Genomic DNA, 24430 nt, shown 5'->3' on the forward strand with positions numbered 1-24430 from the left:
AAGAGACAAAAAGTGATAAGGAAAGTCCTGAAAGCCCAAGGTCATTGGCTTTCCCTTCCTCTCCTGCCACATTTACTGATAATGAGTAGAGTACTAGAACTAGAGTCAAGAAATTCGGTTTCATATTCTGCCCAAGATATTTACCAGTTATGTGACCTTTGGCAAGTCATTTAATCTCTGTCTCAGTTTTGTCATCTATAAAATGGGGACAATAATGTCACCTGCCTACCAGGGTTTCAGTTAGGATAAAATGAGCTATTTATAAAGCAAATTTGCAAACCTTAAGCACTATATAAATGAGAGTTACTTATTATCTTTATCATTACCATCATTGACATTATTATTATTATTTTCCCCTTCTGACTCAAGTTCTAAAATGTTATCTCTTCCACATAAGGCAATATCCTTTTTATATCCAAAAGTAGAAAATATAAGCCTTTATGTTTCTTTTTGCCAAGTGACTTGACCAAGGAAATCATTAGTTTTCAGATCTTCCTGAGTCTTGTTTTAAACTCTTCAAACCCCAGAAATGTTCTAAACTGGCATTTTGATCCAAACTCTAAAATATTATAACCTTCTCTTGAGAAAAAAGATAATTTACAGAGCTGACAGCTCATATGAGAATTAAACTATGATCATTTCTCACACCTACCATAGCTGTAGGGAAAGGGCTTTTAAAACTCCAAGTTTGGAGCCAGTTTTTCCTTCAAACATAATAATGAAGCAGCTTGCTGTTGTTCCATTCCAAACTATTTCAGTCTTTTCATGTGTGTCTTCCAGTTAAAAACAAAACAAAACCAACAACAAAAACTCAACAGCAACCACCGCCATTTTGTAGATCGTCCAGGTTCTCCAAATGCACACTGCCAAATTGGAAGAAGCATTTTGCATTCTGTCTCATGTGACTAGTCAAAATGAATGCAAATATTGTAACACTTTATTCATTTGGAATAGTAATAGTGCAAGCGATTAGATGCAATACTATCCTAAGTGTGGTACATTTTTAAAAGGAACAATTTTGTTATAATAACACTTGTTAAAATGGTGGTCTTAAATAAAAATGAGTATCAATAAATTAGATATGATTATTTAAGGAGGCATTTCATTTTATGATGAATCTGTCTGACTTTCCTCACTATGTTGCATCTGATGCTATTCCTTTTAATTCATTAAGCATGTATTAAAGCATCTCCTCGGCTTAGATGATAGAGAGCTAGCCTTGAAGCCATGCAGACCCAACTCAAATACTGCCTTTAATGTATACTGGTTGTGTGACCCTAGGCAAGTCATTAAAAATCTCTGTAATCTAGGCAACTCATTAAAGACAGTAAGTTGAAGAGAAGAGCAACCATGAGACTTCCCTAATGTGATGAGATCCAATCTCTATCCCTAGGTATAAAGTTTTCAAAACAATTTTTTTTTTTACAATTTTTCTTCTTATTCTATCCTCACAACCCTGGAATATGAGTACTATTATTGTTTCCATTTTATAGATGAGAAAACTGAAAAGAATGAAAAAAATTATAAATGATCTTTTTCTTCAGTGAGCTTCTATTTTTCTGGGACATATCAAGAAATTAACAGATAAATAGTAACAAGATAATTTGAGAAGGGCCAGACTAGTTAAAACTAGTTCATTAATTAAAACTCATATCATACCTGAGGCAATCTTAAAGGATGCTGAGGAGTCTAAATGGCTATAAATAAATAAATGTAAATATATACATTAATGCTAAAGGAGTATTGACCAGGTTTTTTTTTTTTTCATCCTCAGATTTCCTTTAGAAAGTCAAGCAAAGCTGGCCCTAGTCTAGTGTATTTAACCAACAGTCCTTTCATTTTGGGTCAATATGTAAAATAAAGATCTTTAAAGCTTCTATTTTTTGTAGAGGGAGTATGGATATTATTCAGATTACTAAAATGGATTTCTAAACTGAAGTTGTAGGAATGTTTAGGTTCAGATCTCATCTCTGCCACTTAATAGATGGATGACTATGAACAAGTCATTTTAACCTTTATATTCATTCCTTAAGTAATTCAATAGGACATATTTACTAAGTCATAAGTTGTTTATGATTTATGTTGGCAGGTGAAATTTCCACAATAAAGATATCCCCTGAGTGTGATGGGGATAGAAATCACAGATTCTTATAATCACATATTTTAAATTTAAATAAAAAGGTTCCTTATAAAAACTGCCTTTCAGGATTTATAGAATATTAAACATCTTAAAGCATTATAAATTATGCTTCAGTTGTATCCAATTCTTTTTCTTGGCAAAGATAATGGAATGGTTTGCCATTTTATTCTCTAACTCATTTTATAGGTGATAAACTGAGGCAAACAGGGATTAGTTAAGTGACTTGCCCAGGGCTGCATAGCTAATAAGTGGTTGGATTTGAACTTATGAAGATGAGATTTCATACTTCAGACCCAGAACTCTATCTATTACATCAACTTGCTGCCCTTCTATATAAATATCATCTCTTCTTATTTAACAACAGATCCCAGAAAATACAGTAGTAACAATTATACAGGAAATGCATTATATTAGAAGCAGTGAGGTGGCTCAGTGGATAGAATGTTGAACCTAAAACCAGAAAGACCTGAGTTCAAATCAAATCTCCACAAAATATTAATAATGTGTACAAAGGGGGAAAAAAAGGACTTACAAGAACTGGAAACTGAAGAGATGTCCACTAATTGGGGAATGGCTGAACAAGTTGTGATATATGGTTGTATGAATTACTAGCATCATTAGAAATAACAAACAAGATGATCACAAAAAAAACCTGGAAAGACTTATATGAAGTGATGCAAAGTGAAGCAAGCAGAACCAGGAAAACACAAAAACAGCAATAGACTATGATGATCAACTGTGAAATGACTTAATTATTATTAGCTATGATGATCAACTGTGAAATGACTTAATTATTGTTAGCAGTACAAGAATTCAGTAAAACTCTAAGGGATTCATGATGAAAAAGACTATCCACTGCTGTAGGAGGAACTGAAGAAGTATGAATATAGATTGAATCATGTTCTTTATTTTATTTCCACCAATGACTTTTTTCTCTAGTATAAGAAATATGCCTTCTATCATAGCATAATAAATATGGGAATATTGTTAAGGATAATTTTAGCATTGTGACCTAAACTATATTAATTATTGGTCGCCATGGGATATTCCAAATAAAATACCCAAGTCAGCTGGAAATTTGTGGTGATTTTAATTAATATAGAGGAAAGAAATTAAGGAGAAGGGAAAGGGAAAAGGTGTAGGATTTCTCCTACCTGGTCTGTGCCAGGAGGAAGATTAGAGGCTTCTAGGGAGATAAAGTTTGAAGAGTAAAGGAGGAAAGAATCAGCCTGAACTCCAAGAGGGCTCAGCTAAGAAGCCTGAACCTGAATTAGCTCAAGGGCAAACTCACCGCCAAAACCCAGACAAATAGCTTCCACCATGCCAAGATGTCAGAATGCTTAGCATGCTGCCAGCCGGAGCCACATCTCTGGGGAAAAAAGAACTATGAGAGGAAGTGACATAAGATATATAGAAGATTTTACATCACTTTCCTGCATCTCATCTGTACCAATGGTAGCTTAAGCTTGACTTAGGACAGCCTAGGGATCTGTCAGCTGTTTCTGATTTGTTATTCCTCTCTATCAAAGGCCATCCTCCTAAATACTTAATCCTTAAGTATGGTTATAGACATTCCTGTTTTTGTTAGACAAAGTAGGGTGGAATGATGTAAAGTTCCCAAGATATCCCTGATTTTGTTAGACTAAGAATCTTCATTGTTACAATCAGGAGATAGCTAAATCCAATCTTCACAGTATTGTATAATAACAGATATACAACCTATATCATTACCTGCCATTTTAGGAAGGAGGTAGAGAAGGAAGAATATGGATTGTAAAATGTCAGAAAAACAATTACTGAAAATTGTGTCAAAATATAATCTGGAAAAGCATAGAAATTAATTTTAAAATACTAGTATTGTGACCCTAAACAAGTCACTTAACCTCTGTTAGCTTATCTTATCATCTGAAACATGGTGATAATAATAGCACCTACCTCACAGGTATATTTTGACTAAAATGAGATAATATTAGTATAGAGTATTTTGACCTTTTTAGCAGTAATAGGAATAATAACAATAATAATAAGGTGCTAGAAAATCCCAGCCTCGTTATTATCATCAAAACGTGACATATATCTAGTTTCACAAATCATCATCATGAATAAGAAGGAGATAATAACACTGTATTTTGCCCTGTTGAGAGCATGTCTTGAGTATTCAGCTTAGTTCTATATGCTGCATTGTTGGAAGGACATTTATAAGCTAGAGAATTAGCAAAATTGTGAATAACTTTAAAATCATGTCTGTATTGAATAGGGAGGGATTATCTAGCCTGGAAGCAGGGCTTCTTAATCTGGGTTCCATGAACTTTTTTTTAAAGTATTTTTAATCCAATTTTATCTTATTTTTCAGATCTGAGTTCTTTCCCTTTTGCTTCCCCCTACCCCATCCACTGAGAAAGCAAGAAAAACAGAACTCATCACAAACACATAAATACACACACACACACACACACACATACACATTCAAACAGACCAAATTCCTGCATATGGCTGAAAAAGAATACATAGATATATAGGTGTAGCTTTACTCTGAGTCCATCATTTCTCTCTCTGGAGATAAATGTCATGTTTTATCATGAGTCCTCTAGAATCACGGCTAGTCATTATGTCAATCAGAGTTATTATGTCCCTCCAAGTTGTTTGGCCTTATGATATTGTTGTTATGGTAAAACTTATTTTCCTTGTTCTGCTCATATGTCTTCCCATCTTTCACTGGAACCATTCTCTTCATCATTTCTTAATATTCCATCACATTCATATAGAAATAGCTAATGAAGTTTGACTTTGCAGTTGAAAGGAGAAGGAAAGTTAAGATAACTTTGTTTTTGATAATGGGTAATTGGATGAATGGTCTTCCCATTGACAGAAGCAGGTAAACCAAGCAGAAGAACTGATGTTAGAAAATTATTTTTGTCATTGTTCATTTAGTTCTTCATGCTATAAAGTTATATAGAAAAAGAGAGACTACTTCTGTTGTGGTTCAATACCATAATTCTTCCAATTATCTCAAGAGATAAAAAGAAATTCTCATCAAATTTTAAAAGTAAAATTTTGATTCATTTTAATTTTAAAGGTAAAAATATTTCATGCAGCATGTTTGATGTTTTTTTGCAATTTATTATTTAATTAATTGGCAAGTTGAAATGAAATAATGTGCTCAGTTGTACAATGTGAGTCGAATTGAGTAGCATCAAAGTAAATGGCTATAAACACAACCTAACAATTCAACTTCCTTATTTGTTTCATGCTCAATTGAGAAAGGCTATTTACTATTTCTAATTCATATTTGAAATACCTAGAATTTTGAAACACAAAATGTCCTTAGCTTCAGACCTCCCATTTTTAGGCTAGAAAATTGTTTTAGTTAATTCTTCTACTATGAGAAACAAAGTAAAAGAGAAAAAATAGTAGAAACTAAAAGTAATGAGACTTCTGCATTTAGAAAAGGCCAATCAATTATTGACTTCTGAGATATTTTATAGTTTCCTTCTCTAATTATTTATAGCAAAAAACACCATCAGAATCCTTTCTTGGCCGAGAGAAGAGATCCAATTCCCAGTCATATATTGGACGACCAATTGAACTTGACAAGATTTTGCTGTCCAAGGTTAAGGTTCCTCACACCTTCGTCATCCACTCCTACACCCGACCAACAGTATGTCAGTATTGCAAGAAGCTTCTCAAAGGACTTTTTAGACAGGGCTTACAATGTAAAGGTAAGGAAACACTTATTCTTGGACCAATTTCTCAAGTCAAATAAGTAAAAAATTTGAGTTCATTTGCCTGTTAAACTTTGAGTACTTCAGTCATCCATCAGACAGTCAGCAAGCATTTATTAAGTGTTTACTTTTTAGTTAGAGCACTGGTCCTAGAGTCTGTTCAAATCTATCTTCAGACACTTCCTAGCTTTGTGACTTTGGGCAATTCACTAAACCTCTGATTGCTGACAAAAAGATGCACTGTATCTGCTGGAGAAAGAAATGGCAAACCTTTCCAGTATGCTTACCAAGAGAACACCATGGATTGCTGTGGTCTCTAGGGTCACAATGAGTAAATGATTGAGTTTTCCAGGTGTAGTGAAATAGATGATGTTTTCATCATACAAGTTCTTTTCCAGTTATTTTTATCATTCTGATCAGATTGTAGGTTCAACTGTCATAAGCGCTGTGCACCAAAAGTACCAAACAACTGTCTGGGTGAAGTCGCCATTAATGGAGGTAGGTTCAAGGTATCAGTTCTTCCTGAGCCTTGCAAACAAACAAATGTTGTATTCTTGATTCATCCCTGCTAGGTAAAGAGAGGAATTTATTACTGAGTGATTTTTCTCCTCTTGCTTCTAATTTTTCTGATCTGCCTAATGTGAATTATTGTCTGGGTTTGACATTTCCAATTCAACTGAGCACATTCCAAGAAAGTATTCATTTCAGTGCATTTAGCTTCAGAAACAAGCCATGAGTTCTCAAATATTAGAGAGCACAGTGCAGCCACTGATGTTTTAGTGGTAGTCTTAAATGCTAATTACTAATGAACTTTCATACTTCTCCTGGATCAGGCCACTGTCCTAGGCTGATCAGTAATATAGAACCCTTTAGGGCCAGAATTGCTTATGGCCTACAGTGATAAATCTGCCCCTTCCTCCACCCAGTCATTTCTCTTATTCTGAAACAATAAGCTCAGTTATCTTTCCAAGAAGGAAGCTGGGGGCTCAGTGGATAGATTTTAAGCTCTGAATTTGGGAAGACTCACATTCCTAAGTTGAAATCTAGCCTCATCTAGCTTATGTGATTCAGAACAAGTCACTTAACCCTGTTTAACTCAGTTTACCTTTTCTATAAAATGAGCTGGAGGAGGAAATGGCAGACCACTCCAGTATCTTTGCCAAGAAGAACCCCAACTGGGATCACAAAGAGTCAGACACAACTAAAATGAATGATCAACAAAATTCTTCCCAAGAGGAAGAAGAGGAAAGTGAGTGTTGTTAACCACAGGCAAATAATCATCTTCCTCCTTCCTCATCACCACGAGTTCTGGTTTGAATGTTGCATATATTCATGAGAACATACATACCACATATATGTTCTCTGTGCCACAGATACTAAATCAGAATTTGTGAATTCATATTTGAAAATTATTTCAATGTTTATATTTTAATAAAGTTGTTTCCTTTGTAATTCTATGTGTTTTATTTTATGCATTTCAAAGCATTATCCTTAGAAGGGGTCTAGAGATTTTGTCTGACTACCAATGTAGTCAAAAACATAAAAAAGGTTAGGAATCCTTGCTTTTAATTAAGACTTCTCCAGAACAAAAGGGCATTTCTGGCAGGGCAGAGGGGGAATTTTTTAATGCCCCCTTTTTTAAAACTTCCTTTTGGAACTTGGAACATGGCATAAAAATTGTGAAGGAAGACATCATGATTGAGTAACAAGTGCTCTACCTCCAGTCAGAAGATTTGGATTAAATCCTGCCTCTGACGTTTCCTACCTCCATTACTTTGGACAAGTCATTTAACTTCCTTGACCCTCAGGTTTTTTCATCTATAAAAGAAGGGGCTGGACTTGTTATTCTTCAATTTCTCTTCCAGATCTAAATCCATGATCCTAAGACCTAATACCAATCAAGTACTCTTGAAAAAAAATTTTTTTCTTTCCAGAGATGGTTCCAAATACTCATACTCTTTTGATAATACTCTTAGTCCTCAGATAATATTTCTACAGAGAAATTTCCTAAAACAGCAAATTATTCTGTGACCTTAGATAGGTCTATTTCTCAGTGTGTGGAGGTAATAAAATAATGCTTAAGGCTTGGTAGGGGAAAATGGGTTGAGTATTATAAATGCTGTGAGGTATAGGGAAAGATACAGCTCCTTTAATAGGAGAACCTTTATTACTTGGAGTCTCCAAGACCTCCTTTTCTTGGAAACAAATATATTTTACCTGGAAGGAGAAGATGGGGCAATTCTCCAAGAAAAGATTCCAATGCTGCCTTTTGGCATTTAGTTCTTTGGATTAGCTGCCAAAATTGAGAGGCTGGCGATTTTCCCACTTCCTATAGTGTGGTGTTGACTTCGTGTCAAGCATAGTGAATATCAGGGTAAGTTTGACAGCTACAACCATGGGAGAACACAGTGATTTCAGAGATGTTGTTGATTGCCTTGAAAATGTTATTACCCACACAAGTGAAAAATCTGATAAACTCTCAATTTACCTACTTTTTGTAGTTTAGCAAGCTTGTGTTCCTAATCAATCAATTTCTAATTTTAAAATAAATACTTTACATCACTACCTAATTATAATGTATTATATTCATCAACTGCTGAATATTTAGGACTATGTTATTTTACATTTTGAATGTCAGAAATCTAAAAGCAGGCTTTTTTTTAATGATCTGCTTCACCTTAGAAATAGCAATTAAAAGTATCAACAGCAACAAAGCATGATTCTGATCATTCTCCTCACTTGGTAACAAGCTGTACAAGCATACTCTGGGACCCTCTGTGTATTTCTGCTTGTGAGAATGGATATAAAGGAGAATTGGATCCTCTGGTGTGTTAAGTGACCTCCTATGCTTCTGTTTCTGCTGTCACCCATAGAAATGGCACATTTTCCCTATTCCTTACATGGCTTTCCACATCAGTAGACCAAGTAAACTCTGAGTATCTGCCATTTAAAAAATAAACAAAACAAATATTGTCTTCTCCCATAAACATAGATTCCCAGGGAAAATGAATTCAACAAGAATGAGGAACTGCTTACAAATACCTTTTAGACTTACTAATTGATTTTCATTAGGCATGCTCAATTTTATTTTAGCCTCTAGTCCAGTGGGTCAATGTTTATTTTCATGGTTGACATAATTTTCCAGATTTGCTTAGCCCTGGGGGAGAATCTGATGTGGTCATGGAAGAAGGAAGTGATGACAATGATAGTGAAAGAAATAGTGGACTCATGGATGACATGGAGGAATCCATGGTCCAGGATGCTGAGACCTCCATGAGTGGATGCCACAGTGACAATGGGGATGTGCAGGACACAGATCAAGACCATGATGATTCAAACCGAATGATCAGGTAAGAAGCTTTAGGACTCCTTCTTCTAAGTTTTTTGAGTAAAAAAGTAGAATGAGAAGTTTAAAACTCTTTTCTTGGGGATATTTTAAAGATTTTCATAGAGCTAGAATCATGTAGAGGGACAGCTTTGGAATCAGGAAGTCCTGGGTTCTAGTTCTGCTTCTGACACCTATTAGCTTTTGAGCAAGGGAAAGTTACTTAAAATCTCAGTAACCCAGACAACTAAGGACTCTAATTATAGGAGAGATGGTAATCTGCATCTTTGGAGCAGCTAGGGGGAACATTGGATAGACTGTTATCCTGGAGTCAGAAATATTTCAGTTCAAAGCTGGACTCAGACTCTAGCTGTGTGACCCTGGGCAAGTCACTTAACCCTGTTTGCCTCATAGATAGAATGAGCTGGAGAAGGAAATGACAAACCATTCCAGTATCTCTACTAGGAAAACTCATAATGGATCATGGAGAGTCAGTCACAATTGAAATTTCTAAACAGCAATGACAACAAATCTTCATCAGTGAAATAAGTTTTTACACAATGGGTTCCCCATACTGATGAAATCACAGGTCTGAAACCAAGGTCATCTTTCTTTCCCAATTTTTTATAGTATAACAGTTAAAATGTCAGAAAGACCGGAGTTCAAATTTGCCCTCAAACACTCACTAGCCATGAGACCCCAGGGAAGTCACCTCTATTTCCCTCATTTTCCTTATCTGCAAATTGGAGGTGATAATAATAGCAGCTGCCTTCCTAGGTTGTCATGAGAATCAAATGATATGATAATTGTAAAGTATTTAGGATAGGGCCTGGTACACAATAAGCAAATATAAACAGCATCTAGCTATTAAAATAATTTAACCTATTGGTAAATTTATGAAACAATAGTATACTTGAAAGTCTAACCTGGATTCTTTAATACGAGTATTTCTTTGAATTCCATTAAAATGTCAAACACCAAGCCCTCTCTTGTTCAGAGCATTATACTGGGTTCTAGCCAATACAGGGTTTGGGTTTGTAAAATATGGTTTTTGCCTTCATTGGTCTTGAAAGTCTGTTTTAAGTGATTAAACAAAAAGGGTAACCATTATATAAAAAAGTTAGAAGATCAGTGTCTTAAAGTTAGAAAACAACTTTACATTGATCTTGAAATGCTCTCTTCTCATTTCTTTCCACATATTTCCTCGAAATTTGCTAAGCACAAGATTAGTTAACATCTGTTGAAAGCTGAAAGCTCACTGTCAAGAGATACAACAATGTGTATCTACCTTTTTTGTATACTTATAAAACTTGAATCATTAGTTAATCCTTGCTAGAAATACTAGACTATTTCCATGTTATTTACCCTGTTTCATATATCACTATAATTTCATATTTATAAATAAACATTGCAGGGGAAGCTAGATTGCTCAGTGGATAGAGGGCCAAACCTAGAAGTGGCAGATTCTGGGTTCAAAATTGTCCTGACATTTCTTGCTGTGTGACCCTGGGCAAGTCACCCACCTTAGCTGTCTAGCCCTTTCCTGCTCTTCTACCTCAAAAACAATACTTAGTATTGATTATAAGACAGAAAGTCAGGATTTAAAAAAAAACAAGTAAATAAGTATTACATAGGATTTATTTGTGATCTCCCCTAATGAAATACTCACAGCTTATGACCCAACAATTTTATTCAATTACAGGAAGCAGTTGTTTTTTCTACCTGTTGTACAATGATCTTCTCAGCATTAAATATAAAAGAAGCCTGGGATAACAACTTATCCCAAGATCATTTCTATCAAAACTCCATTGAATTTAAAATAGTAATGTTAATGATGATAATAATGATAGTTTTTAATAGTAGTAGCAATCATAATCATGCCTTAGTGTTTACAAAACATTTTCCCTTTAATTTTACCTGCGAGGTAGTATTAGGATGCTATCTCTATATTTTACAGTTGAAGAAACTCACCGTCAGAGAGCTAAAGTGATTTGCCCATCATCTATGTATAGGGCAGCTAGGTGGCACAGGAGAGAGAGTCCTGGGTTCAGAATCAGGAATCCTCCTCTTCCCATTTTCAAATCTGGCCTCAGACTTTTGCTAGCTGAATGATCCTGGACAAGTCACTTGACCCTTTTTGCCTCAATTCTTCATCTGCCAAGAAAGGAGTCATGAAGAATTAGACATGACTGAAACTACAAAATAGCAGATCTATATATATTATACATTTACAGTTTTGATCTTGTTTCATAAGTGAATATTCATTCATTGCCAAATTTATTGCAATTCAATAAGTATTTATGTACCTTCTATGTGTAAGGTACTATGCTCCTACTAGGAATACAAAGACAAAAGCACAATCATCCCTACCTTTAAGGCCCTCTTCTAATGAGAGAATTAATTATGTGTACAGATATGTAAATGCAAAGTAATTTTAGGAAAATAAGAGAAATAGAGGATCAAGAAATGACTTGTTTATGAGATAACACCTGAGATGATCCTGGAAGTCAAGCATTTGAGAGACATTTGTGTGTGTGTGTGTGTGTGTGTGTGTGTGTGTGTGTGTGTGCGTGTGTGTGTGTAGGGGGGAACAGGGCAAAGAATGAAATTATTCATATAAAAGATTACACTGATAAAGTTCTTAGAACACACCAACAATTGCCAAATAATCCATTAACAGAACTTGCCTGGTTATTTTTATGTGCTAGGAGAGGTCTATCCCCTGGCCATCTGTTTCTTAAATGCATGCATGCCTTTAGTAAGTATGGCCTCTGGGAAAGACAAAGTAGAAGAATCAAAACAAATCCATCACAAGGACTGGAAAAACAACTCAAAGATTCAAGTCTGAGTATCTTGACATTTAATCCCATGAGATACTAGTCAATTAGTTCTCTTCTTTGAGGGTCAGCAATCTCACCTAAAAATGAGTGACTTCCATGAAGTCATCCCTAAGACCTTTATAGCATTCGTTTTCTGTGATCTGGCACCTGTTATAGGGAGTCAGTTGCATCATTCTTGAAGATGAAGTACATCACATTTTTAGCAGGAGGAACTCACATTCAAAGCAGATCCACATTACTGTTAACAAGCTTAGATAAGGTAAAATATAAACAGTGTAGCACATGCCCTGAAACAGCTCATAAAGATGCTAATGTCTTGAATTAGAGAGAAGGTTTGAACATTTGATTTCATTGATATTGAGAGCTCCACAGTGAGGAAGCTCCTTCTACCAGAGAAGGCTGGCACTTCCTCAGAGGTTTATATTCCCTGAGAGTTGTCTAGAGCACTAAATGATGGTTAAGTAACTTGTTGAGGGTCTCACAGTATCTGCCAGAGATGGGACAGGAACACAAGGTTTCAGATGAAACTAGTTTTCTATATAATTATTTCTAAATATTGTACCCTTGTACCAAGCCTTATATATATCCCAAACTCACATATCCATTAGATGTTCATTAGTTTTAATATTCAGTCCTAATAATGCCTTTAATAAAGGCAATCCTAGTCTGCAGTATGATCTATCTCTGGATGTATATGGTTAACTTCAACCATTCAGTTTTCTTTCAGTGGGAAATATAGGATCACATTGATTACTTCATTTCTGAAAAAATATTGATCCATATATTTATATCTAAAATTGTTTATCTTTTGTTTCAAAAAGGACCAGTGTCATCACAGTTTGTCTTGAATAGCATGTAAATTAGCTTTAAGTAAGGGAGAGTTACACAGAATCACTAGCCTTACTCTTTCTTCCAAAGTCATTGACATCCAGTGGCAAGACAGAAATCAACATGACTGGCAGAGGCTCAATATGCAGTGGATAGTCTTGGTGTCTTTGATATCTGACCAAGTTCTAAACTCTCCACAGCTCCTACGTCAGACACCTTCATAGCTGTTGGAATAATTGGTTTTCTCTGCCCATTCCACTGGAGGAGGTCTTCACAGTCTTGTTAGCATCAGCCTGCTTGCTGAGACAGTTTTACTCAAGTGTAGCTGCTGCACATTCTACAATGCCCCCACACTCCCTCCCTCTGTCTCTCTCTCCAACTCTCTCACACACATTTATATGTATAATTATGTACTTATATATGTATTAAAATAATTTATGTGTATATATTTGAATTAAAAATTGGTCTGTATGTGAAAACATTTCTTCCCTAAAATATGTATACTTTACTTCTAGCCCATCCACCAGTAACAATATTCCTCTCATGAGAGTGGTTCAATCTGTCAAACATACAAAAAGGAAAAGCAGCACAGTGCTGAAAGAAGGATGGATGGTTCACTACACAAGCAAAGACACACTGGTAAGAATCACTGGGATCAGAGCCTTCTCTTTTCGATCTGGTCCTAATTATCCAAGTCACAACTACTTTGTAAATGATGCTTGATACTTAATGTCTGAGCCACAAGGAATGAACCTCGACCTACCTGTCAGGATAGAATTAGTTTAAACACACAGCCAATCTGTAAGTGTCAGATATAGTCAAGCAAGCAATTTATTGGGGAAAGATGTGGAAAGAAGTTCTCAGAAAACAAGATCACTTATTCTCTTGCTTAAGATGTTCTACAAAGTAGCTCTAACTTTAGCCTGTCAATTTTCTGGCAGTCATAAAAGCCACTGAATGTGCTTAAGGAACACTCCTACGTGTTCCAGACTTTTAAGTGAAACATGACATTAGGAAGGATAAGAATGTAGTTAAACCCACCTGTATACTTCCTGAATCTTTAACGTGTTCTTTTGCTTTGACCAATTCTGTAAAATAACAGTCCTCTATGTAATTGTTTTATCAATTAGAGGAACACTTACCACCCACTTATCCTTAGACTAAAGCTTTGGTTTATTGCATAATTTTGATTTTCTTGCATTCATGACAGAATATCAGAATGATAATTAGATTAACTTCTCAAAGAGCAATTACTAACATTTGTTAATCAATTTCTCAATAGCATACTATGGGTGGGTTCCAATATATGATTTCACCCATGCAGTTGCAAAGGTAATATGTGGCAATTAGAACTTGAACCCAGGTCTCCTTGACTTCCAGGCCAGCCAGCTTTCTTTCCAATAGTCACTATTGTCTCTCAGTTTGCTGTTAAGATTTTCCCAAAATAAAATGATCAATTATAGAAAGGTAATTTAAGAAATTTCAATCACACTTGTAAATTTTAAGATTAATTCATCACTTATATTTGATATTCTCTCCCTTTTCATTCTTTTCAAAAAGAAGTTTTTTTTTTTTAAATCATCAAATTTGGTTAATTGAGATTTGAATACAAATTGTAAAGTTTATTTTTTTCTTTTTAAGGGCTCTTATCCTGAAAGATAGTATGGCATAGTGTATAGAAGGCTAGCCTTACATGTCAGGAAAATCTCAGTTTATATTGTCCTTGTGTCACATACTTGCTGCGTGGCCCTGGGCAAACACTTCACTTTTCAAGGGTTTATAGATGAATAATTAAGATGTATCTATTGAGTTCCCCATAATATGGAAATAGTCCAAGATATAAAAATGGTCCTGTGATGTTGTGATTTGTGAGGTTGTGGAAGTGAGAAATTGGAAATGGTTTGCAGCAGAACTGGAGTAGCTGGGACTGCTGAGCTGTCATTCAAAAGGAGAACATTCTGATTGGAATGTGACTAGGAAAGACTGTTGGGGAAAAAAGATCTGACCAACTGAAGCCTGAGAGCTATTTGGCTTTTAAGACAGAAAGGAAATAGATCTCTTTGGCTTTGAGACAGGACGGAGAAGGTGTCTTTGCTTTTGAGACAGAAGGAAGAAGGTGTCTCTTTAGCCTTGGAGACAGAAAAGAGAAAAGGACAGAGTCCAGCTCTTTTATTTCTCTGATGTGATATAGTGATTGAACTTCTAGACCTGTTAATTCATTTTCCAAATTTGAACTATATTTCACTATCCTCCAACCTAAGAATTATTCTAGCATTATGAAACCCCAAACCCTCTTTCCTTCCATTTCCTTATCCTTCTCTTCTTCCCCAATAAATCCTTTACTTAATCTTAGAAAAGAGGAAAAGTGTTTTAATTGAGACATCATAAAACTCACCCTGAATTGATTTAGAGAGACCAACAGAAGAAGCTACTGGAAAGGGGGATGTGGAAGAGAAGAGGAGGAACAAGGAAGGAGGTGAACCAGGGAGGATAAAGGGAGGAAGGGAGGAAATTAGCAGATCTGATTTTTAGTTATCATTTATCACTCAAATAATCCCTTATTACAAGTTGGCACCCTGAACTGACTGAATTCACAATCCTGAATAGACTATATAAGAGGAAACCAGAAAAAGACAAAAATGTTTAAGCAAGTGATCTGTGGGGTGGTAGTACTGGCAGCTTTGCAGGATATTGGATATACAATATCCTGTATAGTACAATGACAACTATAATTTTAGATTCTGCGGGGTATATAGCTAACACTAAAACTTTCATATTGAACATGCCTTTTCAAAAAGACACAATACTCTGGCAAATACTGACATAGATCTACATTATTGTTATTTCTGCAATACAAACTATTACCTACATGAAGAACATTTATAGATGTGTAATTCCTAAAACTACAGCACAGATCATGGTAGTGGTTACTATTATTACAGTCCTTAGAACCATTTTACTCTAAATTTAGTTCTATACTACTTTTAATTCTGGTCAAAGTAATTTTTTCACCTTAAAATTCCCACCTTCTTGGTATATATCACGGTACAATGAATGATCCCAAGGAAGAATTACAACCTGAAAATCTAAAGAGATTAAATAAATCCATCCTGGAATGTGCTCAATATCCTAAAGGGTAGGAAATGACTGATTACTGATTTTGGGAATCATTTCAGAGACAGCTGCTTTTGTTCTGTGGTCAGTTCATTCCCTTGGTCAGAGCAAAGGGCAGAATCAACCTCCAATTAGGGAGAAAAAGACATGAGGAAAAAATCTAATTATAATAACACCAGTATAATTTATTTCAAGAGATTGTTGACTATGAAACATAGACCTGGAGAAAAAGCTATTGACATTGATTGTCACCATTTCTTAGAAAATTTTAATTTATGTAAATTAAGTTTTATAATAAAGAGAACAAAAAGAAAGGTGAAATACTTTGGTCAGTATTCAGTTACCTTGCAAAGAGAAGAGGTTTGGAAACCAAGGACATCTGGTTTGTAATATGACCTCATTTTTAAGACATAAGAGGATGACAAGATGATGGGCAGCATTACTTTGCAAAACAATAAAAAGCACTGGAGAGGAAAATAAGCCTGTAGAAAATTTGCTGAAAGAGTCAAAGCTATGTCTTCTCATATGAAATATGCTTCACATCAATGAGATTAAGATAAATGTCAATTAAAACAACGTGTTTCACCTCACCCACCAAATTGATAAAGATGGGAAAAAAGGAAACTATCATTGTTGGAGCATCTGTGGAAAGATAGGCATAAGAGTACACTATTAAGCAATGAACTGATCTGTTCTAGAATGGAATGAAATTATTCTAGAAAATATTTTGGAATTATCCAATAAAAGTAATCTTATAATTTTCTCTTATCTACATCCTGGGACCAAAGTAATTTAAAGTTGGTGGGTAGGAGGGGGGGAGGTTCTATATACATAGAATTATTTAGAGCTGCCCTTTGATATGGTAGTACATATTAGAAACAAAGTGAATATAGGTTTAAGGCCTTGACTGACCAAACTCTGCTATTGTAATACAATAGATTTTTCCCACAGTGTAAGAAGAAATGAAGTATAAGTGATTGAGAGAAACAAAAATATGTATAGGAATTGATAAAATACTGTTACCAGAAGAATGATGTCCAGCATTACTACAGTAATTCAAATGAAACAGACACTAAAAGGAAGCCAAAATCTGAGCTATGTCTTTTTAACCCATCATACTGATCACAGATGGTGCACTATGAGGGCAAAATATGTGATCAGAATCTGTTAACTTCCCTAGTTTGCCTTAATTCTTAGTTTTTCATTATGTTGGTTTATTTTGTTTTTGTTTTCCTGGTGAAAAAGGTTAATTTCCAAGAGCTCAGAGGATATAGACAGAAATAATTTTGGTTACAAAACAAAAATAAATTATTATAAAACTTTTTTAAAGGAAATAAACTGGGAATGGAGACAAACTCTGCCATTCCAAGATCAATATTACTTGAAAGTGGAAAGATGATGAAAAATAAGCATGGATTAGAACACATTTTCTGAAAGTTTTATAGGAATGCATTTTCATCTTTGATCACAGTGGCACCACAGAATTTGGACTTCCTACATGCTCTATTATACTATATGAGAAGGTAGGAATAGTACTAAAAAAAAGGTGAAGTTAGAAGGAATTCTTAGATCTAACCATATACATACAGAGAAATCAACATTGGAGATAAAAGTTTTTAAAACATATATTCAAGATATCTCAAAGAAAAGAAGATACAAAACAATGGAAAATATCTACCTGAAAACATGCAACAGAAACCTCAGAAATTGCTGACCTATATGCCTGCCTCCTCATAGCTATAAAATTCTCTATATGTATTCAGTGTATATTTGAAAATCTAAAAAAGGAACAGCAAACTTTTGTGAATTTTTTTTCTGCAAGAGACCACATCTATACACTATTTTATTGAAGGTATAAAGAATAGAAGATTGTACTGTTTATTGTACGTTGATTTGCCTAAAGCCTCTGAATCAGTAAAGGAAAGTGCAGGCTTAAAAGTTGTTTTCTAGCAAGTTGTCTCTCCATACTTCTATATGCAGCTACTCAGATCATAAAAAGCTGGCAGGTTGGTAGCACAGTAGATAAAGTGCCAGACCTGAAGTCATGAAGACTCATCTTCCCTGAGTTATATCTGTCCTCAGACACTTACCAGCTTTGTGCTCCTGGGCAAATCACTTAACCCTGTTTACCTCAGTTCCTCAATTATAAAAATCAACTGGAGATGAAAATGACAAACCACTCCACTATTTTTGCCAAGAGGACCCCAAAAAGGATCATGAAGAAGTTGGACATACCTGAAACAACTGAACAACATTCAGATCATACAAGATGTCTTGATAGATCTAGTCACATAGAGAACTTTGTCCAGTTTGTCCAAAAGCAAATACTCAGACATAATAATAATTATTATCAAGCAAGGCACAAAACATGGTATGTATGCTAATCAAAGTGTCCAATAAGTGTCATTGATTGCAGCCTGTGTGAAATACAAATGGAAAATAGATTAAACATCTGTACATATCCGTACAGATGTCATTGTGTTATTGACATCATATCCCACTTCTCCACAAGGATTTTTCAGTGAGATAGACCTGTGGCCACTCTGAGGAAATCAGCTTCACCATGTAAATTGTAAAAATCAAGTGGATATGGACTATATATTTTTAGATTTTTGATATGTACTCCGTGTTTATATAAACATATACACAGAGATATATGCAATTGAATAACATGTAAAATACTATATAAGGCACAACTGAACTAGGTATATAAGTGAAAAGAAGAGAATATGTTGGATTATAAAATTTGTGCCATGCTTACCAGGGTCCCAAACTCACTTATTGACTATTTTAGTTCTTGCATCTATGTCAAAGTGATTTCTCAAAGCACAAGTCTGACCATGTCACCCCCTTATTCAATAAGCTCCAGTCACTTAAACCTTAATTATCTCATCTTTATTCTATTCTTTTTAATTTTGTATAAGGAAAATCAAAATAGCAAATGATAAGTCAAAGGAGAAATCATTTCTGATGACTAGGATGAGTAGGTTACATACAGTATATTGTAAGTTATTTGTGTTCAACAAAGGAGTCTTAACAAATTCCTTTTATGACACAAATAGAGTGCTGATACCTAAATCAGGAAGGGCAGAAACAGAGAAAGAAAATTTTAAACCAATCTCCCTAATGAAAAATGATGCAAAAATTTTAAATAAAATACTAGCAAGGAGACCATAGCAATATATCATAATGATTGTATTCCATGATCAGGTGGGTTTTATAAAAGGAATGCAGGGATGGTTCGATATTAGTAAAACTATAAGCATAATTGACCATATCAGTAACAAAACAGAAACCATATGATTATCTCAATAGATGCAAGAAAAGCTTTTGACAAAATATAACACCCACTCCTATTAAAACACTAGAGAGCATAGAAATAAATGGAGCTTCCCTTAAAGTGATAAATGGCATCTATCTAAAACCATCATCAAGCATTTTTTTGTAATGGGGCTAAGCTTGAACCCTTCCCAATAAAATCGAGTGATGAAGCAAAGATGTCAATTTTCACCACTGCTGTTGAATACATACTACAAATACTAGCTATTGCAAAAGAGCATAAAATCAAATCAAAGAAATTCAAATAGGCAATGAGGAAATGAGGAAACTACGAAAGATAATATGATGGTTTACATAGAGAACCCCAGAGAATCAACCTAAAAACTAATAGAAAGGATTTTAGCAACTTTAGCAAAGTTATATTATACATTTCAATTTATCACCACCAATGTCCAACAGCAAGAGACAGAAAGAGAAATTTTATTTAAAATAACTGAAGATAGTTTAAGATACCTGGGTATCTCCCTACCAAAAGAAACCCAACAACTATATAAATACAATGTAAAAACACTTTTCATACAGGCCTAAACAATTGGGAAAATATTTATTATTTATGGGAAGGCCAAGCTAATATAATAAAAATGAGAATTCTACCTAAATTAATTTACCTATTTGGTGCCATAACAAACTATACAAAAATTCTTAAATAGAACTAGAAAAATAAAAATAAATCTCATCTGGGAGAATAAATAAGCAAGAATATCAAGGGAATCAATGAAAAATATATGAAGGTATGAGTCCTAGATATACTAGGTTTCAAACTTATAAAGTGGTTTAAAAAAAAGTGGTAATCATCAAAAGAATCTGATAGTGGCTAATAAAGAGATTAGTAGATCAATGGAATAGGATAGGTAATTATTACACAGTTGTGAATGACTATATTGACCTAGTGTTCAATAAACCTAAAGATCCAAGATTTGTCAGCAATAGCTCACTATTTGAACAAAACTGCTGGGAAAACTGTAAAACAGTATGGCAGAAAATAAGGCATAGAACAACATCTCACATTATATGCCAAGATAAAGTCAAAATGGACAATTGATCTAAAAATAAAGAACACAGAATAATTTACCTGCCAGACTTACAGACAAGGGAAGAATTTTTGACCAAACAAAATGAAAAATATTATGAGAAACATAATAGATAATTTTAATTACATTAAATTAAAAAGATCTTGTACAAACAAAATCATTACAACAAAATTAGAAAGGAAACAACAAAATGAGAAAAAATTTATATTAGATGTCTCTGACAAAGGCCTCGTTTCTAAAATATATAAAGAACAGAGCCTAATTTATAAGATTACAAAGCATTCCCCAATTGACAACAGGTCAAAAGATATAAGCAGGCAGTTATGAGATGAATAAGTTAAAAAGATTTTTCTTCATATGAAAAAATACTCCAAATCACTATTCATTAGATAAATAAAATTAAAACAACATTGAAATGAAAAACATTGGAGAGAATGCTAGAAAAGTATGACATTAATACACAATTGGTGGAATGGTAAACTGATACAACCATTCTAGTGAGCAATTTGGAACTGTGCCCCCAAAACCATAAAACTACATACCTTTTGACCCAGCAACTCCACTACTGGGTCTTTATCCTAAAGAAATCAAAGATTGGACAAATGGTCAAAGGACATGAATAGGCAGTTTTGATAGGATAAAATCAAAACTAGCAATAAGCACATAAAAAAGTGTTCTATATTCTTCCTGATTAGAGAAATGCAAATTAAAACAACTCTGAGGTACCATCTCACACCTAGCAGACTGGCCAATATGACAGCAAAGGAACATGATAAATGTTGGAGGGGATGTGGCACGATGTAGAGGGAATTGGGACATGAATTCACTGTTGGTGGAGTTGTGAATTGGTCCAACAATTCTGGAAGGCAATTTGGAACTGTGCACAATGGTCTTTAAATGAATGCCTACCCTTTGACCCAGCCATACTACTGCTGGGTTTGTACCCCAAAGAGATAATAAGGGAAAAGACTTGTAAAAATATTCATAGCTACGCTCTTTGTGGTGGCAAAAAATTGGAAAATGAGGGGTTGCCTTTCAATTGGGGAATGACTGAACAAATTGTCGTATCTGTTGGTGATGGAATATTATTGTGCTAAAAGGAATAATGAACCGGAGGAATTCCATGTGAACTGGAAAGACCTCCAGGAATTGAAGCAGAGTGAAAGGAGCAGAACCAGGAAAACATTGTACATGGAGACTGTTACACTGTGGCACTATTGAATGTAATGGACTTTTCTACTAGCAGCAATGAAATGATCTGGGACAATCCAGAGGAACTTAGGAAAAAGAATGCTATCGACAGTCAGAGAAAGAACTATGGATGTAGAAATGCATTAGAAAAATGTAATGGTCACGGTTGGTGAGTAAAAGGCTGTCTTAGTGATCCCTTTTGGGGATTCAAATTTAATTTCTAAATCCCAAAATGAATTACTAAAGTAAATGGAATTTATGATAGTTCTTTTACAATACAGGGAAGATATTAAGGAAGAGAGAAAAGGAGAGAGAGAGAGAGAGAGAGAGAGAGAGAGAGAGAGAGAGAGAGAGAGAGAGAGAGAGAGAGAGAGCGAGAGCGCACTCTGGCTTCCACTGATACCAGTTAGAATTTCTAAACCCCAGCCAGGGGAAGAGAGTCTCAAGACAATGGGCTTCATGCCTCCAGAAAGGAAGGGTCACTATGTTAGCCTTTCACTCACCAACAGTGACCATCTAAAAGAAAAAGCAGTCTGAGGTCTACTGTATGAGTTCCTCCAGGGGACCAGTTCCTCCAGTCCAACTCCAAGTTGGAGAACTCTTCAATCTCCTAGATTTGAATATATCTTCTTCTGGCCTCTGATCCTCTTTTAAAGATGTTTTTCTCTTGTGTCACCTCCCCTAAATTTCATGTGTACCAATCACAGCAGTTGCTCCTCTCCAGGACAACCCACTCTTTAGTTCACACCTTCTTTGGTTAGAGTATACTTTTTTTGGTTACTTAATACCTTTTTTGGTTAGTTCACCTTTTGTAGTTACTTAACACCTTTTTGTCGTTAAAATGGGTAGATATACTTTAAATACTGAGCTATCTATCACCTTTTGGGGATTAAAAATCTAAAAATAGACTGGATTACAATTCAATCTTCCCAATAAAGGAAGTGCTAAATACCTCCATTGTTACAATCAGGGGATTACAATTTAATTTTCACAATAAAGGAAGAGCTAAGTATCTTCATTGTTATAATCAGGAGATATGGAAATCCAATCTTCACACATGGAAATAGGTTTTGAACAATGATACAGGTATAGCCCAGTGGAACTGCTTGTCAGCTTTGAGAGGGAAGAGGAGAGAGCAGCTGTGGGGGGGATCATGAATCATGTAACCTTGGAAAAATATCCTAAATAATTTTTAAACCCTTACCTTCCATCTTGAAATCAATTCTGTGTATTGGTTACAAGGCAGAAGAATGGTAAGGGCTGGGGCTTAGCCGCTAGGCAATGAGAGTTAAGTGACTTGCCCAGGGTCACATCTCTTGCCCAGGACCTCCCATCTCTAGGCCTAGCTCTCAATCCACTGAGGTACCCAGCTGACCCCAATAAAAAAATTTTTTAAAAGAGTATGGTGGCCCCATAACAGAGTTGTTCAACTAAAAAAAAAGTCAGATTGGTAAAAATGACATACTTATACAGAAATATTTATAGTAACCCTTTTTGCAGTAACAAAGAATTAGAAACTGAGGCATTGCCCATCAATTAGGGGATGGGTTGAATAAGTTGTGGTATATGAATGTAATGGGATATTATTGTGCCAAAATAGATGACTAACAGGATGAATTCAGGAAAACCTGGTAGGACATATGGACAAATGCAAAGTGAAGTGAGCAGAACCTGGAATATAATGTCTTCTTTAACAGAAATACTCTATGATGCTCAACTGTGAAAATTTAACTATTATTGTTCTGACTCAGTATGACATTCTAATATTATACAGGCATTTGTAAACTGTTGCATTTTTTCCTTTTTTTCTCACCTATCATCACTTAATTACATTTTACTTTAAACAGTCAAAAAAAAGCATGATTGAAAAATGCATTGGTTCTCCTAATTCTGTTATTTGAAAATTTGGTATAGGTTGTGAATTTATTTTTTTCATTACAGAGGAAACGACATTATTGGAGATTAGATAGCAAATGCATCACACTCTTTCAAAATGATACTGGAAGTAAATATTACAAGGTAAGAAAGGATTGCTTCAATTTTTGTTTTGTATTTCTTTTCCATATTTTCTCATGTTAATATAGAGCATGAGTAATGTGATACATTTTACTTATCAACATTCATATTTAGCACATTTAAAAATAATCTTGCCTGCTTCAATCTCCACATCACAATTTTATTAGATTTTTGTTTCTATGTATTTTGTAATTCTCTGAAGGACAAAGTTATGTCCTGATGACTCATCAAAGAATTTGATTTCCCGTACAATTATCCATGAAGTAGAAATTCTGAGTTTTCCAAGTGATCCTTTATCTGGTATGTCTGAGGCCAATAAAGATAGACTCAACGTGAATTCTTACAGTGTACAGACAGTGGTTAGATACTTTATTTTATATTTTCATTCTTTCTTAACCCCCTATCACTTCCTTAGAGATAAACATTTTTATAAAATCTCTTGATCCCTTACCACTGTTTTGTTCCTTATAGAGGCATTATGGCATAGTCAAAAGGAGTACTGGATTTTAAATCCAGACCTTTCCCAATTAAACTACTAGCTCTGTGATTATGGAAAAGCCATTTATTTTTTAGTTATTTTCCCCCCAGAAGTCAACTTTTTCAGGCATCATTTTCCTCATCTGCAAAATAGAGAAATTTATATTCATTATCCCTTTTGTGGATCTCTTGAGTTAAGTACTTTGCAAATTTTGAAATGCTAGATAATGGTAGCCATAACTTATTAGATGCAAACCTTTCTATTTGGTAAGGGTACTCCATTGAAAGGAAAATCTGAAGAATATTTCACAATAGAAGACCTCCTTGCTAATTCTAAAATAATCTACTGCCTTAATCTTGCCATATATGTTATACTTTCTGGAAAGGAGTTTTAAGGCATCTTAGAT

At 34.7% G+C, this 24430-nt stretch overlaps 1 protein-coding gene across 5 annotated transcripts in view; it reads left to right on the plus strand.

Annotated features, from left to right (window-relative positions):
* The window catches only part of PRKD1 (protein kinase D1), a 415044-nt gene that overhangs the window by 330950 nt on the left and 59664 nt on the right, over positions 1-24430 (plus strand). For all 5 annotated transcript variants that reach the window (XM_001364580.4, XM_001364651.4, XM_056810441.1 and 2 more), the window contains 5 exons: positions 5649-5859; positions 6283-6360; positions 9008-9212; positions 13371-13494; positions 23472-23549. In XM_001364580.4, the coding sequence (XP_001364617.1) occupies positions 5649-5859; positions 6283-6360; positions 9008-9212; positions 13371-13494; positions 23472-23549 (696 nt within the window). The remainder of the gene's footprint in view (positions 1-5648; positions 5860-6282; positions 6361-9007; positions 9213-13370; positions 13495-23471; positions 23550-24430) is intronic.

Source organism: Monodelphis domestica, chromosome 1 (genome assembly GCF_027887165.1).
Source record: "Monodelphis domestica isolate mMonDom1 chromosome 1, mMonDom1.pri, whole genome shotgun sequence".
NCBI lineage: Eukaryota > Metazoa > Chordata > Mammalia > Didelphimorphia > Didelphidae > Monodelphis > Monodelphis domestica.